At 39.1% G+C, this 17,620-nt stretch overlaps 2 protein-coding genes across 6 annotated transcripts; both read right to left on the bottom strand.

The window, feature by feature from the left end:
* Positions 1-1,294: 1,294 nt before the first annotated feature.
* On the bottom strand, positions 1,295-13,325 carry LOC123987000 (poly(rC)-binding protein 2). Of its 5 annotated transcripts, none has more exons than XM_046075494.1 (13): positions 13,148-13,310; positions 11,734-11,856; positions 10,593-10,616; positions 10,472-10,504; positions 10,219-10,335; positions 9,988-10,119; positions 9,684-9,812; positions 8,794-8,868; positions 8,019-8,060; positions 5,512-5,584; positions 4,922-4,974; positions 4,529-4,698; positions 1,295-2,552 (listed from the first exon to the last, which is right to left on the bottom strand). In XM_046075494.1, exons 2-13 carry the CDS (start codon positions 11,800-11,802, stop codon positions 2,516-2,518), a joined length of 954 nt encoding a protein of 317 aa, XP_045931450.1. In that variant the 5' UTR covers positions 11,803-11,856; positions 13,148-13,310; the 3' UTR covers positions 1,295-2,515. The 5 variants fall into 5 exon arrangements, with proteins under 5 accessions (XP_045931450.1, XP_045931449.1, XP_045931447.1 ...); XM_046075493.1 differs by having other exon boundaries at positions 5,512-5,611; positions 13,148-13,309; XM_046075491.1 differs by lacking the exon at positions 1,295-2,552 and adding an exon at positions 2,665-3,867 and having other exon boundaries at positions 13,148-13,325.
* A 449-nt stretch (positions 13,326-13,774) lies between these two features.
* On the bottom strand, positions 13,775-17,127 carry prr13 (proline rich 13). The gene is made up of 4 exons (XM_046075321.1): positions 16,698-17,127; positions 15,882-15,954; positions 15,335-15,771; positions 13,775-14,213 (listed from the first exon to the last, which is right to left on the bottom strand). The coding sequence occupies exons 2-4, from the start codon at positions 15,895-15,897 to the stop codon at positions 14,172-14,174; spliced, it is 495 nt and encodes a 164-aa protein (XP_045931277.1). The 5' UTR covers positions 15,898-15,954; positions 16,698-17,127; the 3' UTR covers positions 13,775-14,171.
* Positions 17,128-17,620: the final 493 nt, after the last annotated feature.

The raw sequence follows: 17,620 nt of genomic DNA, 5'->3' as shown, positions 1-17,620 counted from the left end.
GTTCATGTCTGAGCATCAAAACACAGATAAAAGAGGAAGAACATGTGAACAAAGAAAAAGCAATATGTCTGCTCTGGTACAGTATGTCATGTCACGGGTCAAAAGAACCACAGCTGAGTTAATTCAGGGCAGACAGGCTTTTTTTATTAGTATTGCAGTGTTTGCTGTATTAAAACGCAATACTGGTTTGAACCCTTTCTGAGCATCTCGGGGTGTATATAGCATCAAAAAAAGCATGCAAGTATGGATAGTCTATTGGTCACGGTTTGTGACTGATCAAAATTAAATTTTAGATCCAACCATAGAGAAAAAAATGCAAAAAAAGACAGACTGCAGATTTCTGGCAGACACTGAAATACTCCAGTCTAATGACTGAAGACATGTGGGTGACAGGGACAGAAAACACCAACATACTGTAGATCTCAGTAACTGAACTAAATATGATGGTGGTTTTCTGCTCTGACACTGTTCTGACTTTGCCAGACATGTGGCGACAGTATGTTTGCAGTGCACCAGCACAGGAGAGAGAAGATAAGAGTTTAGATCATTTTGTCAAACTTAATGTGGTTCACATTCTTTTGATTCTAGTGTTGTTTTGGTAAGTACATCACAAAGCAATCACAGGCTTATCTGCAGCAGAAGCACTTCAGAAGAACTTTTTGCCATCCCCCAACATAGCAAATTAATTTAGACAGTGAAGCTTTAAGCCCACAATGTGATTCATCAGTTTCCAGAAAGGTCACTCTGATATTGTCCTCACCAGCTGAAATTTTGGCCCATAAATGGTCATTTTCACTAATGTGAAAGGGCTCCTTCATAATAGACAGTATGATACATAAAACTCTGGTTGTGATGTACCTTGACAAGTCATATGTGCATGTGGTTCAATCTGACTGTACAACAGCACATTACATCCTGAAAATTTCAGACTGTTGAGGTCCCGCTCAATAAGCTAGAAATGGCAGCTTCTATTTTTTTCTGGTGTTAAGTTTTCAATTTGTAGATCTCTTTAAATGGATTGTGGCCCTAAGACTTAAAGCTAGAAATCCTCTTGCAGGAGAAAATGTTGCCAAAAAGCAAAACCTACTGCCCTCTAGTGTCTCCATTTTGGAGGTACTTTTGTTTCCCGTGATGCTGATTGAAACAATCCTGTCTGAACTGAAACATTTGCTTTTTATACTTCATTATTGTAACTGTACAATAAATATATTTAAGAAACAATTTAAAATAAAATCAATCCTGCAAAATCTCAACATGTGTGTTCAATATACAAACTTACATACTCCAGACAAGCTGTGGTTTGAGCATTTCACATTTTTATTTCTGTATTTTTTTTAAACAATGTCGTGGCACCCAGGTCTACAGTCTCAAAAACGTGCACAAAAGTTTTTCTTTCCTGCAAATAAAAAATAAAATAAATTTTGACTTGAGCAAAGCAAAGAGCAGGAAACTAGTGTTAACTTACAACCCTTTCTTTGTCTAGCTCCAGAGCTTCAATGATTTCAGTTCTCTGCCTCATCACATTTAACTGACAGATCAGTCTGTGTCCAGGAGTTAATCCCCCTTTGGTAGTTTAAAAAAAAATATTTCCTTCATTTAAAACAAATATTCCAACTTTTTTTTATTTTAGTATAGTCTTTACAAAAAAGCGAGGCGAACCCTCTGCTTCCGATCCCTAGAGCCAAGCCCAAACCCCAAAAACCTCCCATCCCAGCAAAATATCAACACATGATCTCAGGACCAGGAGAGGGGGGAAACAGGAATGACGCGTTGAGGGGCAAAAGGTGACACACGCAGTAATACACATTTTAAATTATCTGGATAAATTCAATTGTGTTAGAACATTTGTCGTCATAACCAAATATAAATCAGTGACGGTGCATGTACAGCTATGTAAAGGTCCTCAGTGATACGAGTATAATTCATGTTACAAGCACTTCAATTGAAAAGGTGACAAAGGGGGAGAATACTGTGTATATTTAAAGCAAGTGACTATGGACAGGAAACTGACTGACTTGTGGAACTGGCTTAGGAAAAGGGGGCGTGTATATAAACACAATAAAACTGTCACTCTATTCTTATTTTTGATACTTTTTTTTAATTTTTCCTTTTTTGTCTTTTTCTTTTTAAAGAAAAAAACAGACTGTACAGAACTAAATCTATATGTCTATTTAGAGTTTTCCAACTCAACTCCTCTGTGATGGCAAATAAAGGAAAAGGGAAGAGGCAAAAAAACCCCAAAAACAAATAAAAAAAAGTCTAATAAATCATTAAAACCTCCAACTTGACTCAAAAAGGGAATTAAAACCTAATTGTTTGCTTCTTTTGACTAAAACCAAAACAAAATAAGAAAATAAATAATGAACTCGGCAGATCAAATTAGAGGCGTATGACATGATTTCAAATGAGGAAGAGGCAGTATAATATATAAACTCTTAAGTTGGATAGTTGCATTGACTGCTTTTATGGTAGCCGATGATATAAAAGTGAGATCTAGTGCAGATGCAGTGTCTTATCAGTTGGCTGCCAGTCCTGTGGCCTCAGAGGAAAGCCTGGAGAAACAGACAGAGACACACCCGGAGTGTAGGGAGGGAGAGAGAATAAGGCATGCAATCAGATAGACAAGACACATGTCAATTACATTATTATAATAAAAATGCTAGATAAGGAGATTATCTGGATTTATTACAGGAAATGTGTGCTCCAATTCAGTTTCGCTCCTCTTGTGATCGATAATTCTTCTCACCCAACAGCTGTTTAGAGGCAGATCTCAAACTGATAGTTAACAGTTTGGTTATGGAGGGAAACACGCTTTTTTTAATCTTGCCGAGAGTTAGAGGAGAAGCTCGAAAGCAACTGGTTAGCCTGGCTCTAACATCAGAAACCTAGCTGGATGTTTTTTTTGTTTTTATATCAACAAAACGACCTAAATAAAGGGCGTTTTGGTGCCTTTGATACCTGAGGGCAGACTGACTTGGAATTGAAATTACAACTGCTTCTTACATAGGAAAAAGAATAAATTAATAATACGTACATATACTCTCCGTTATGGCCGTTAACAGTAGTCACTTAAAACACACTACAAGAAAACTATTCTCATAAATACATGTGACATCTTAAAGAGCCGCTACCTGAGCAGAGCTTACACAAAGAGAGAAATGCTTCCATGCTAAGTCCAAAGTCATTAAAAAATATAATGCACTCGACATGTCATTTCTTTAAGAGACAGGCCAATCAAGCTACAGATATCTATTTTATAAATATGGCAGCAACCATCTGTCTGGCTGTGTAACTCTTGTTTGTGTGCATTCGTTTTCTGTAGTAAGCGTGGCATGGCACAGCCAGATACAAAAGCAAGTGCAGGTACAGACAACGAAGAGCATTGTCGGTACTTTAGTTGTAGATGACTTATGTTTCCTTCGTTAGTAAGGGGAGAGCCTTCGCCTTTTAGACTTGGAACTCAGCTCTTGGGTGATTTTGGGCTCAGTGGGAATTGGATGTGCGGGGTTACTGGCCCCACTGACAACATGGAGGGCCAGGAGAGGGAGGGGCTTGAGACTGAGGAGACTCGACACACAGGCAGGAGAACTGGGGAGCAGGGAATCAGTGGAGGAGGAAGAGGAGGAAGAGGAGGGAGGAGGTGGCCCTGGAGCCAACAAGGACAGAGGGATGGAGGCTGAGGGGGGCATCACACAGGAGGAAGAGGAGGAGGAGGAAGAGAAGGAGGAGGTAGCAGCAGATGAGGTGGTGGTAGTAGTAGTAGTAGTAGTGGTAGTAGTAGTAGTAGTAGAGGTGGAGGGAGGGCACGGGCTGGTCTGTTCAGGGTTCAAGGAGGAGGAGGAGGGAGGAGGTTTAGAGGACTCTACACTGTAGAAAGAGAGACAAGGAGAGAGGGACAACACAGTCGGGATGGGTCATAGGGCAGGCTGGTGAGCAATGGGTGAGGGTAGGTGGGGGGGAAGTGGTGAGGTGTGTCTGGGGGAATCACTCAGGGATGTGATCAAAACACAAGAAAAAAAGCTCCATTAGAAATGAATGTATCAATCCAAAATTTAAAAAAACAAAACACATCACATCTCTAGTGACGGATCAATGTGGGGCAAAGGTTAAAATAAGGGAAAGATCACAAGTGCAGACTGACAGAGAGCTAGCAACACCGTGATGATTAGTAGTAACCGAATCAGTTGAATTTCAACACAAATACAAACTAGAAAAGTTGATGCAGCATGTGGCCCAGACATGTACTTACATATGATATTAGGTACATGAACCATTTCATTATTTTATGGATTACTGTGATACCGTGACATTGAAAAATCTGATCAGGTTAGTCCAAGTAACTGTGAAAGTTTTTTCTTTAATATTTAGAATTTACAATTTATTCAAACTGAACTGAAGCAGACAAACAATTTGCCTTAAAGTGAAAGTACATGTAACACAGCTAATGCAATGTTTTCATTTCTTTAAAGCCTGTGACTGAATGAATCTCCTGTTAGGCACTGATTTAGTATATAACTGATTATCTCACCTGGCGTTGATGAGGTACTCTGCCAGACTGATGCTGGCAGGTGAGCCTGTGATGGTGACCTGGCGGTCAGTCGATCCATCCACTGGATTAGCAATCTTGATCTGGGCACCTGACATTTGCCTGATCTCGTTGATCTTGGCCCCCTGGCGGCCGATGATACACCCAATAAGCTGTAGTGGAGAAGAGTAAGTGACAGGAATGCTTAATAGACCCTGAACAACAAAATGAACATTCTTCTGGTAAAGTTTGCAACTTGGAATTAACAAGATTGAATCAAGATGGTCATACGCCATTATTTAATCCCAGTCAAACAGCATGGGTAACATTAAGTTAAACATGCCTCAACTTCAACAGTTAAAAAAAAAAAAAAAAACAACTTTTTGAAGCACTTACATCATTTGGAATGGTCATCTCGTGGGAACTGGTTTGAGCAGAAGCATCTATCCCTGAAACACAAACAAGAAAATGATAATAAACAATGACAAAATAGGAAATATAATATACTGTACCTAAAAGTGAACACTAAAAATTAACATTAAACTATGCTGATTATAGGAATGAAAGGACTGTGTTAAAGGACTGTGATACTTTAATATATTATAGCAAGGCATGCACTCACTCCTTGTATACGAATTCCGATTTTGTAAAAACTTAACATCCCCCTTTTCCTCACATCGGGTGTGTAGTGTTTTGGTACTGGAATACATTATAATGTATTAATGTCAATAAGGTGGACAAAATATTAGAAAAATCTTTCACCTTTATACAGTCTGATATCACAGTACAAAGCCTCATTGTCATCACTGAATAGTCAATAAAAGTGGTTTGTAACCATTACCAAGCTCTTGTTTTTTGTCACATCTGAGTTTTCTTCAAATCTCTTTGAAAGACCAAAACAACCTATACAGATTCTGACTTGTAAAACTGGCTAGTTGACAAAATGTTGCACGAAAAGCCCCACGAGGCCTTGTTCTGCTGCGTACCAGTGAAGCCCTGGTTGCTTGGTGCGATGGGGAAGGGGCTCTGCTGCATAGCCAGCTGGTGAAGCTTGGTGAGCTGTGGAGAGATAGCAGCAGAGGAAGACTGTGAGAGTGAGAGAGGAGGCAGGGAGAGAAACGGAGGAAATGGAAAACACAGGAAGAGGGGAAAACAGAACATAAAAATCAGTCAGTACAGACAGATACACAAAGAACCTCAAAAAAGAAAAACAGGATTTCACACACCACTCAATACTGTGGAGTGCAGATCTCTTATACTTTCACAAGGCTCTACATGGATCACTGGTGTCTTTGTCTAGTGTGTTTCATGACCAGTCTATGTGGGGTACCCAATCGATTTTCCTCCAAAGTGCAGGCTGCATCTCTTGGTAATGCTTTCTTGCAGTCTTCGGGGTCACAATACACAAGGAAGCGAGCTCTCAATATGCAATATGAATTAGCATCACCATTTATCACCACTATAGCTGGAAGGGAAGATTTAAGGAGGCTTCTTTGTCACTTTCATGAACAGATTCATGTTTTAATATACAAAAACTACGATAAGCAATGCAAAACTAATGATATAAACCTGCTTAAGGGCCTTAGGGAGAAGAGAAAAAAAAAAAAACCAACACATTTAAACTGTATCCATGTCACCACGTTTTAAATTATATCCGGGTGGTACTTCCTTACTCTGCTGCCAATATTCAGTGGTAGGTAAAGCCAGAGATACTTGCTTTTAAGTACGCATTCGCGTGCACATGTTGGCTGCCTTGCGAATCCTGTGTCAATTTGCAGCATTGGTTGTGCACATCCTCAGAACTTAATGCTACACATTCACAAGATTGCGCATGAGCGGTAGGGGCTGTGTGGAGATGTCTTTTTTCTGCAGTAACCTCAGAATTAACAAAACAGTCATTTCCATGTTTATTGTTTACATCATCTGGAAGTTCTCTGGTCTGCCCTCTAGTGGAAACCTCCAGTAACACGCAAGGTACATATACAAGCACGAGAACAATTATGTTCACTAGGGATGCTCCGAAATGAAAATTCTTGGCCGAAGCTGAAACCGAATGTAATGAGAAATTTGCTGAGAACCGAAGTACAATCACACTTTTCCATGTATGTGCTTTTGCATTATTTTGCTTTTGCATTGCATAAATGAAACAGTCAAAATGTGCTTTTTACTCCGTGTTTCCCCACAGGATTTTAAGAGACAATGGTGGGTGGCTCCGAGAGGATCCGGTAAAGTAAATTACATGTTTCCATTTACTTTTAATGTACACATGTAATATGTTTTATACTTTCTGTGAATATAATCCAATTAATCTTTTTTCCCCCATATTGTGTATTCACTTTAATTTGAAAACCGGACATTGTTACATATGTATCCTCATGCTAAATTCATCAAGTCCGACCCAATTTGATAAATAATGTTGTATGTGGTTCTCGTATCGCGTAACATGAAGACTTCATAGCCTCTCTTCAGGTAGGACTCTCATACTGCAACACTTGTCTTTGTAAAGAGAGAAAATGACAGGATAAAGTCGCTAACTTGCCTGTCAGTTTGCACTGATCCATTTCAGTGGATTTACCATAAAGGCTTGAATATTAAAAAAATTTAGGTACGGCTAGCTTAATCGCCTTATAATAAACGAGTGACAAAAACATTTAAAGCGGTTCAGCCCCTTTTTTGCCACAGAGTCAAAAAGTCAGCCACAGATTGTGTGGATGTGGTAGGTGACAATTCAGCAGAACAGTGTCTGCAAACTGCGATTTTTGTGTCTTTCTCTGGACACTTTAAAATGCTTCCACACTGCCGACATGTCAATGTAATTGTTTGGTAAAAACAACAAATTTTTTTGCTACTTTCGGACGATTAATTTCGGTGGCCGAACATTAGGTGCATCCCTCGTGTTCACAATGCAAAATATTTCTCCAGCCTAACATGACTAACTATGCGGTATATCACATCCAAAGCTCCTGATGGATCATCTAAAGCTCATTAGGAAAGAGAGAAAGATTAATAAAGTCAAGAGGCAAGTGGGAAGAGCGCAAAGATAAAAATGAAGGGTTAATGAAGAAGTGAAAAATCAAACTACATGTTTAACAGGGACGGACTAATAAACAAGACATGTAAAACAAGACATCAAAAAAAGGGGAAAAAAAAACAAAAGAGTGAGCAGGAGGAACAGATTATTATTCATGAATGGTGGAGAGTCTGGACAAACACAAACAACAAATGTTGTCAGTTTAATTGAGAATCGACTGCCAGTCAACTGAGGAACTATACCAAACGAGTAAATGTATACTATACAAACATGAATTGCTAACAGTGCTGCTCTCTAAATGGTTAGAGAATCTGATAATGGTAGGTCAAAAATAAAATTTCAGCTCCAGTTATAGGCTGTAAAACGAGCCGTGGGTGGGTTTATGGGAGGCCGCACATTTTGGAAGATGACAGTTGTAATTACGGGTGGAGGTTGTGTAAAGAAAAGGTCTACTGCACTTACATCTGGCTGTGGAATCGCGTGCTGTCCTTGTACGGCATACGCCTGAAACAAATGAAAACAAAGCTTTCAAAGGCCTCACATCGGATTTTGGTCATGTTACCTCTCCGGCTACATCTCTCCTACTACATACACATATCTATTGAAGACTCCAACACATCACAGCCTATGTTGAACTATTATCTTTTAAGAATATCAACACGTCTTGTCCAAAGTCTCCACATTTCTGGGAAAGGAGAAATCTTTAGATACATTATAGTGGAATTCAGAAAATAAGAAGAAGAAATGTTTCTTTCAAAAGAATAAATAAAAAAGAAGGTATTTAGTGAGATTAAAAGACCTTGTAATGTTAAGCCAACAAGCAATAAAACAATTTCTGGGGAAATGCACAGAGAGAAAGCCCTGTAACAAACTGCCTGTAGGGCAAATGTCACAGATATCAGACTACTAAAGCTGTTGATACTGTCTTCAAACAGTTAGTATAAGCAGCTCTGGTTACAACTGCTTTCTAAACTTAAATACCTTCCTACCTTCATCTCCTCTCAACTATTATGGTCCTGTCCAATCAAAAGGAATTGTCCTTCGAGTTGTTTACCTTACTTTAACTTATGTATATATTGAGAGGCTTTCATCACATATCAATATATCCACGCATATACAATTCTGCCTCCCACACCGATATAAGCCAAAATGACAGACAACTGAAGCAATAAATATCCCCTGAAACATCATGAATAAAAAGGTAAGATCCTGTTTCCCTCTGAAGCGTTGTATGTACCTGTCCGCCTGCAAAGATGACAGGGGATCCTGAAGGCTTCGGCCGGTAGGGGATAGTGACCCCCTTAGGGGGAGACTGTAGAGGAGAAAAAGAAGCAGGGTGTGTAAATCCATTACTAGCCATGTTATTATAGAATTGTTGCAAAATCTATAGTGTTTGAAGGACATTTTTAAAGTTACAAATGCAGTACTCCACTGCTAGTTCTTACAATAATTGCAGCAACATGAAAAGTACAATGTTGTAAAAGCCATCTCTCCATACGAGGGAGGCCAATCCAAACCACAGTACTCTGAGTGTCTGCCAATATGGAGTCTCAATCTGATGTTTACGGAATAGAGCTGCATTTTGCACATTTAGCCCAAGACAGACAAAACTATTATAAATTAGTGACGCAATTTAAATGTTTTTTTTATTATTTGAATATATAGCCAGTATTATAGCCATCCTTTCGAAAAAGTATTATATTTTGTGTAGTATATTGCCCGATAGTGATTTTACAGTGACTTTAAGACACTACAGTAGGACTAATCAATTAATCAAATTTTTATATAAACAGTAATATGTCAAAATACCATTTTAAAATTAAATGTCGTAATTCAGAGATATCCAAGCCTACACATCATATTCGACAGACTTAAGAAAACAGCTCTGTTTTGTACAAAAATCCCTCAATAATCCCGCCATAATCATTTCAAGTTTTTTCAGTGGAAATGACAACAATGATATATTTTTTAAATCATTCAACCCTACACTATAGCCACAATCTTGGATGGGCTCAAGATATCTCTGGTCCAAACCCAACACGCAGCAGCCAAAAGATCACAATTTTTCACATCATTAATTTTAAAAGTAAACAGCTGCCGCTTCATTGCTTTCACGAGTCCACTTACCTCAAGCATGACCACACAGATCTGCTTCACACACTCAATTATCGACTGGGGAGTACCGGCGATGGTGATGGCTCGCTCTGTGGAGTTGGGGAGCATGTCTCCTGCCACTTGTACCTGAGCACCAGTTGACTGGAACAAACAAACGGGGAACAATGAGAAAAGAATTCAAGGCCTGCTGTGCATCCCTGCTTGATATACTAAATTCCACAGGTAAAAAGGTGACAGCCAGCAGCTAAGGCTGAAGGGATTGGGGCTTGCATGGTTTGTTCCATGTTTTGTATTACATGCTCCTCTCTATGCATACCTCTCGAATTTCCTTGATCTTGCAGCCACCCTTCCCGATGAGGGAGCCACACTGGCTGGCAGGCACCACAATGCGTAGGGTCACTGGGGGCTTGCTGGTAGCTGTGCTGTTTGTCATTGAGCTGCTTATGTCCTGGGGGAAAAAGACCAAAGATAAAGGTTAATCTAGTTTATATTTTGGCTCGTTTCTGCTGACCTGCAAATCCATTAGTCAGTACGAGTTGTGACCTACCTCTTCCAGCTTTTCAATGATCATGGAGAATGCTTTAAAGATGGCGGTGGTTGGACCTGCCAAAGTAATGATCCTCTCAGGACAATTGCCCTCAGAGATGTTAATGCGAGCCCCGCTCTACAGACAAATAGAGAAGCAAGGAAGAAGTTTGAAAGAAGAAATTTGGATAATGGTAAATTCTGCCAACTGTGGCCTTTTAGTAACCCTTTGCACTTTACCATAACTAGAATAAAGAAATAAGAAAAGACCTCACCTCTTCTCTCATCTTCTTAACAGATTCACCTTTCTATTAGCAGAGAATCACATCAAAGTCAGACTCATTACCACTTAAAGCAGAACTTGAAATATGATCATTACATTAAACAGCAACTTACCTTTCCGATAATACTTCCGACTTCCTAAAGTAGGAAAAGAGATAGTTTGATTAGGCTGACTAATTATATTTTAACACCTGTTATTTTTTTTCCTACAACAGAGTTGGACCTGTCTAACTTCTACAGCTTGCACAGTTAATCCGGTAATGAAAAACCTTATAAAAATAATTAAAGCTATATGGTTTCCCAAATTTTGAACAAAAGACGTTGTCCTCTGTCAAAAATTCCTCAATGACTGATGCAATCCATTATAATAATTATGAATACTTGCTTTGACCAGGCGCTAATGAAAATAGGCCATGGTTCAACTGGTGGTCTTTAAACTATGGAAAATAACCCATAACAACCTGATTCATTATTAATTTCAAAGCCTTAATACTATAGGCAGTTTTGGTTCTGTCGAATCCCATACAGACTCAAGATGGTGCTGTTGGCCACGGTGAAATCCCGGATGCAGTCAAGCACACCATATCTGTAGGTTGCAGATGCCTTGGTAGTGCTAGGGCCTGTTCTAGGATGCTACAAGCTAGCAGTGCTTTTTTGAGGATTGTGTTTTGGATATACAACAGTTTGATATGTTCGTTAGATTTTGAGCAGCTGCTTGAGGCATCTTTGCATTTGAAACCACAATAAACAACAGGCCACTGTGGTATTCAAGCAACAAGTGTGTGGCTGTGCTGCCGTCGTGAAAGCCAGATGGATTAGTGACAACAGCAAATGCAATTTCATGCCTGCTGGTTGTAAATTTTGTGTCCAATAGAGTTGTTGAAATGGCTGGTGTGTGTTTCTGTGCTAATTCAGAGGAATGCAGGGGAGCAACACGTGTCAATCCGTCACAATTTTGGGACGAAGGAATAAAAGGATACAGCTGCTAATTTGAAGAGTGTAACTCTGCTCTCAGTAAAATAGGCCATTATTTCTGAAATAATCCAATAGTAGCAAAGAGGAAGATAATATTTTAGATTTTAGAGTCTAACTTGGAGTGTAACACATTTAGACACGAGGTAAACACTCCCTCCTACTACCCTTATGCATCACAAGTCCCTGACCTTTATACCTCCCAGAGGAACTTTAATTTCCATTCATATAATATCATAGACTATTAAGAGTGACGACATGAGCATCTGATGGGTAACCTCACCTTGCCATGCATGAGCAGCCTGATGGTAAGGGTGACATTGAGCCCGCCTTCAATCACACCGGAGTCCATAACTGCAACCTAGCTGTTCGTAAAGAACTGGGGTCTTTGGTCACCGAGATGGATCTAAAGGGATATACAGACATAGCATAGACAATAAATTATAAACCAAGGATTATCTCGTGACAAGACTGTATTACAACCCACATGGTAAGATATTAGTAGACTTCATGGTGTTTACATCGGCTAATATACAATTTCCTAACTTGAGATGTGAAATAAAATTGCAGCTTCTACCCATTTCCACAAGATAAACTCTAACACTGCATACAGATACTATATATGGCCACAGATGTAAATGTCAGCCTTACACAAAGTATTTGAAGGTTCCTGGCAGTCAGTTAAGCAATTATCTTATTTATTATGTCAAACTGAAACATTGACTTAAATCACACCACACAATTGCACATGCTTGGTTCAATGTGTAACGTTGGATAATAAGTATGTAATAAATATATGATGGTTATTTTTGGTTTTACATTAGACAAATATCCCCGCCTGGCACAGAAATCAAACTCTTCAAAAATAATATAATAAATCTGTGTCATAGCTTATGCTAACAGTAATGCTAGTATAAACTGATGCGTACTACGACGAATAATAAAAATTGTCTTAGGGCTACTTTCACTGTGCCGACTGTAACGTTATGCTGCTCGTTGGGTGCATTTATTTTTAAACATCCTGCTCCGACACAAGTTATCTGACATCAAACAAGCAAATTAGCTTTAAATCCATCGCAATGCTAACTGAAAAACACATGACTTATGTGCTAGCGATGACTTCACCATTAGCTTTGAATCAAGTTTGTCAACAAATGTGCGGTCAATTACTCCCCCGTGACCACAATGAGACCTTCATTACGTAAAATACATTCACAAGTGTGTTCGTCATGAAAAAAAAGATACTGACTTGCTTACTTCGCGTCTGTTGTTTAGTTTAAAGTTATTCCATTTAACTAGTAACTCTTGTTGTAAGTCTGTTAGCCATTTAGCATTTGGGTTTGCTCCCCTTGCTGGGAAAATGAATGAAGCATGCGTGCGCTACTTAGCAACGCTAGCTAGTTAGCTTAATTACTCAACGTTATTAATAGCTGACCATCGGCAGCTTTCATGATTTGGTACTTATGTCCCCTTTAGATTAAACAACAGATAGTATTTTATTGAAGAGACATTAAAATCAAACTTCCTCTGTCTGGCTAAGCTAGCCAAATGCTTCTGTACGGAGACTGCGTGCTCATCATCACGCGGCCTGTTAGCATGCTGGACAGGCAGCCGCTAGCTGCTGGGCGCGATTTCTTTCAGCTACTTCTGCTCATAACAAAATATATAAAAACACCAAACATCAAAATAAAACTCACCTGATTCGTGTGCTGGTAAGTGATCGGGGGGAGGGTTGGGGTTGTAAGGGTAGAAGGGGAGAGGTTCGGGAGGGTAGAAACCCGGGGGAGAGTTTAGAAAGGACTCGGGGAAGAGGGAAGAGTGATGTGAGATCGAGCTCCACTCCTTTACACAAAGACAACAAAATGATCACCTCTGAACTTTCCCCTTTCACCCAACCCAAACCCCCATCCCGAATCAGATCCGATGATGCCCCAAAATCACGACCGCAAAAACAAAGAGCAACTTGTAGTAGCACGTTTGTGGGAATTTATGCTACAGTATGACAGATTAGATTAAATCATATAGTTTAAAAATAAGAGTAATTGCATACAATACAAACATTTTTGGATTGGTTTAAAACGGCACAACAGGAAGGATCTGTTGTTGGAAATAAGTGACAGCCCACGCTTTTTTACAAGTATTTAAACAAGATCAAATATGTATATGCGTTATCAGTGTTTCAATAATCAGTTCGTATTTACAAACTTCAATAATATACTTATTTATAGGACCACTAGTGGGCATAGGGTGTACTGCAACTCCGTTTATAACATTTACCAGTTTGGGGAGGACATGGGAGGACATGGGAGGACACCACACACATCTTCTTTTTTTCATTTATATTTATTTATAGAGTAGCATTAATAGAAGACCTTTATATATAATTACAGTCAGTGCAGATACAAAGCAATGCAGTAGTGAACATTAAATTAGAAAAATAATCAATAGGCCACAAATAAATACACTGATATATGTATTGTTCTCCACCTCTATCGGGTTAGTCAAAAAAAAAAAATACACTAGTGTTTTACTATTGTTTTAGTATTGTACAGAAACCATAACTTTGGAACGTTTGACATAAACACAACAAACAAACAAAAAAAGAAAAGAAAATTTAAGACGTGGTGGAATGCCAGTACAGCCAAATGCAAGAGTCAGGTTGCCCTTTAATATAAAGCAACATTTCTGCTGCCTTGTCTTCTTGCAATGGTTGCCTCAGACTCAGTCACTGCTACTGCTGCTACTGCTGCTGCTGCTGGAGGACTGTGGAGAAGATTAGATGTGGAAAAGAGAAAGATTATGTATTCATATCTTAATAGATTTAAAATTATACTGTTAAAATCAAACAACAAAACTTTAATTTAATCTGCATTTGTACATTAATTTGCAGTGTAGTTGTCATGGACTAGGTCAAAGGTTAGGAATGGCTTCCCATTTTTGTACAAAGTAGTCTGGGTAATTTGAAATGGAAGGAATGTCATAATCATGAACAAACTATTTTCAAGACCCAATGACAACAAATCAGTTGTAGAATTTAATGTATCATGGTTTTCTAGTTATATCTTGCCTACAATCTTCTCAGAAGATCAAAAGGAGGTCAGTATATTTCCCTTATTTAGTTTGGTTTGTTGTGTTTTATGTATTTTCGCTGTTTTAATAACTTTGAGTTTAAGGTGAGTTTACCAGAAGAGGTCCCCCTGTCTTGAACCTGACTAATGTTTCCTCAGAACCATTAATGCACAGCTGTGTTTTGGCCTATGGTTTTAGCTCATAAACCCACTTGCTGTGTCATGTATCTCCAAGCTGCCTTTAGAGGTAACTATCTCTGTGCTTTTAAAGCGGATGTTGATTTTAACTACGTTACATAAATGGAAAAAAAGGTTTGTGACATTCAACTTGCGTGGCATGACGTAGCATATTGTGGATTAAATATTTTATCCTATTAAATACATTTAAATGCCACATCTGCCTTAATTGTATTTAAAAGCCAGCATAGTAACTGACTATCCAACAAAACTGCACAGTCATTGTATTCACAGCAACCATGTTAACTGAAAAATGACACTGCAGCCATATGTTAAACTCCCAAAGCACTAATCTTAACTGACTCTATTCAAACCCACTTGTATACAACAATACTACGGTTGATGCCCAACAGTACTGTGTCTCTTTAGCCATGTTGCACTTTGCACTCATTGAGAACTTGTATGTTTATTGCTTGGTGAAGGTGTGTGTTTGCAGCACTGACTGAATTAAGTTAGAGCCTGGGGCTGAAGGGCGTAGGCAGGTTCAAGTTTCATCTTTTTATCTTGTATTGACAATAATATTTCACCTGCAGGAGGAGCCATTGTAAACAACTCTTACATGGTGTAACTCATTCTCACCTTGCCATGTTTGTGATGCCCATGCTTATGTGCTTTCTTCATCTTCTTCTTCATTTTTTTCTCGGCTTTATGCCCATGCACTCCTCCAGCTAACATTCCTGTTATGGGATCTACCCCTCCATGATGATGACCTTTGTGGTGGCCTTTATGGTGACCCCCTTTTGGAGAGTGTGGGTATGGACCTGGGTGAACACCTGCAGGAGGGACTACTGGATATCCACCTGGAGCCATGGGATAAGGATGAGCTCCTGGAGCTCCATAAGGCATCGCCCCCGGAGGTGCATTTGGTACCATGGCAGGGTTCATACCAGCTGGGTATTGGCCAGCTGGGTACCCTGCGTATGGTGGAGGAGGTTGAGGGAAGCCTCCTGCTGGAGCTGAAGGGTTGTAGCCTGGAGGGTAGGCAGGGTTTAGTGGACCAACTGGAGGTGGAGGACCTGAGATACATGAAAGTACACATACACACTTTATTATTCAGAACACCTATATTATAAAACAGGCCTAAAGCAAAATCCTTATAATATGCTTGTTATGTATGACATCCCACCTTGATTTGGCCACATCGTTATGGTTTTTTGAGCCAAGTCAGAAAAGTTGAACACTTAAGGTCCCACAAAATCCTGGAGGAAACAATGAGAAAGTAAATGCAATGAATATTTAACTAAGTAAAATTATATCACATGTAAAAAGTAACTTATTAAGTGTGTAACTAAACAGTGTCTTTCATCTAATTTAGTATGTAGTTTCTGATCTGAGATGATATCCATTTACCCTATGTTGGATATTTTAAATATGGTATACATGCAGTGTTCGACCATACCAAAATTTAAACCAGTTTAAAAGGAGTTTCTAATATTAGATTTTGTCAGTAGCCTGTACATAGTCTTCTCTACTTTATCTAACAGTATCAAAGGTCAAGAAGATATCTTATTACTTGTTTTGTCCAACAAAATGTTACAAAACTCAATGATATTCAATTTACAATAACAGGAAATAGAGAAAAGCAAATGCTCACATTAGAGAACTTTCAAGGACTGATCAGTTATTAAAATCGCTGATGATGAAAAATATATGATTTTTATTTATTTTTTTAATTAAAAAATTAACTCGGCCAGTCCTGTACCAAACTTTTCACCGACTTATCGATTTGTTCTTCCGACTTCAGGAGCCATTCAGGGGAATTGTACCAGTGGGAAACTAATTTTTCAATTATTCCGACACCACGTGAATGCACGGAGATCCCACCAGTAACGTCGCAACACTTTTTTAAATTTATCTCTACATTACAGGTATGATAAGACAGAACTGACTGTGGTACTTTCATATTGTTTTGTTCCATACACGCAAGATTTCATGGGTTTACCTTAAACACCTGCTTCAGGTTCGGCCAACTTTGTCAGGAACTCAGAGCTTTCTGTTGGTCTTCCGCATTGGGAGTTCACGGAAGTAGCAAAACAAAATGCACAGGGAGGGTTTTTTTTCCTACGATGGAGAAGGCATGACATTCCCTACTCTGCCTCTGATTGACTAGTACTCGTTTGCTGTCGTGGTTTGGGCCAATCAGAGGCAGAGTGGGGCGGGTCATGCCGTCGCCATCCTGGAAAAAGGGAAGCGACGCCAGTCGTTAAAGGCTACGCACATTATTGGCACAACGCAGCAAGCTTTGGATGAGAAGTTGATGTAAGTGTTCCTGTGTAGCAAAAGGTAAAGATAATGGAGTTGTTGATGTTAACTCCCAATCGCTGTAAGTGATAGTTGACGCACACACACAAACACACACACACAGGTGCGCGCACCTGACTTGAAATGACTGATTCATATTCCACACAAAAAGCTATTACAAGGATGAACAGTTACGTAAACAGTTAGGCATACAACACAGGGCTTTTTAGAGCTTTAATACATTTCATTTAAACTGAAAAAAACTAAGATATTGAAGAATATAGCCTTCATTCATGTTACTATTTACACCTGTGCTTTTTCTGCTGTGACACCTCAAAAAGTTTTCAGTGAAAAAGGCCTGTTGTGCATCCTCACTCATTGGCTTGGATTACTGGACTAAAATGTCACAGAGCCATCATTAACGGTATTAGCGCCACCTCACTTTTCTGCTCTGACAAGTAAAAATGTCTGCGGTGAAAAAAGTCTAATACTGTAAGTGTAACTAGTAGTTTTAATCAGAATCAGATCAGTAGGAGCTTTATTGCCAAGTAGTGTTTTACACATACGATAAGTACCACTGTAACAACAGTTGTTATAAAAATGCAAAACCAAAATCATATATAT

This window comes from Micropterus dolomieu, linkage group LG18 (assembly GCF_021292245.1).
Source record: "Micropterus dolomieu isolate WLL.071019.BEF.003 ecotype Adirondacks linkage group LG18, ASM2129224v1, whole genome shotgun sequence".
NCBI classification, from domain to species: domain Eukaryota; kingdom Metazoa; phylum Chordata; class Actinopteri; order Centrarchiformes; family Centrarchidae; genus Micropterus; species Micropterus dolomieu.
Note: the sequence above shows the minus strand (reverse complement) of the source record. Positions and strands in the feature narration are given on the sequence as shown.

Excerpts from the sequence above, each read along its gene's own strand:
- LOC123987000 (XM_046075489.1), bottom strand. The coding sequence starts at position 11,802 with ATGGACTCCGGTGTGATTGAAGGCGGGCTCAATGTCACCCTTACCATC. Across the intron at positions 8,869-9,683 it reads TCTGTGTGGTCATGCTTGAG|TCTCCCCCTAAGGGGGTCAC; the intron begins GTAAGTGGACTC and ends TCTCCTCTACAG. Across the intron at positions 8,061-8,793 it reads TCATCTTTGCAGGCGGACAG|GCGTATGCCGTACAAGGACA; the intron begins GTACATACAACG and ends CATTTGTTTCAG.
- prr13 (XM_046075321.1), bottom strand. Across the intron at positions 14,214-15,334 it reads GGCATCACAAACATGGCAAG|TCCTCCAGCAGCAGCAGCAG; the intron begins GTGAGAATGAGT and ends TCTTCTCCACAG.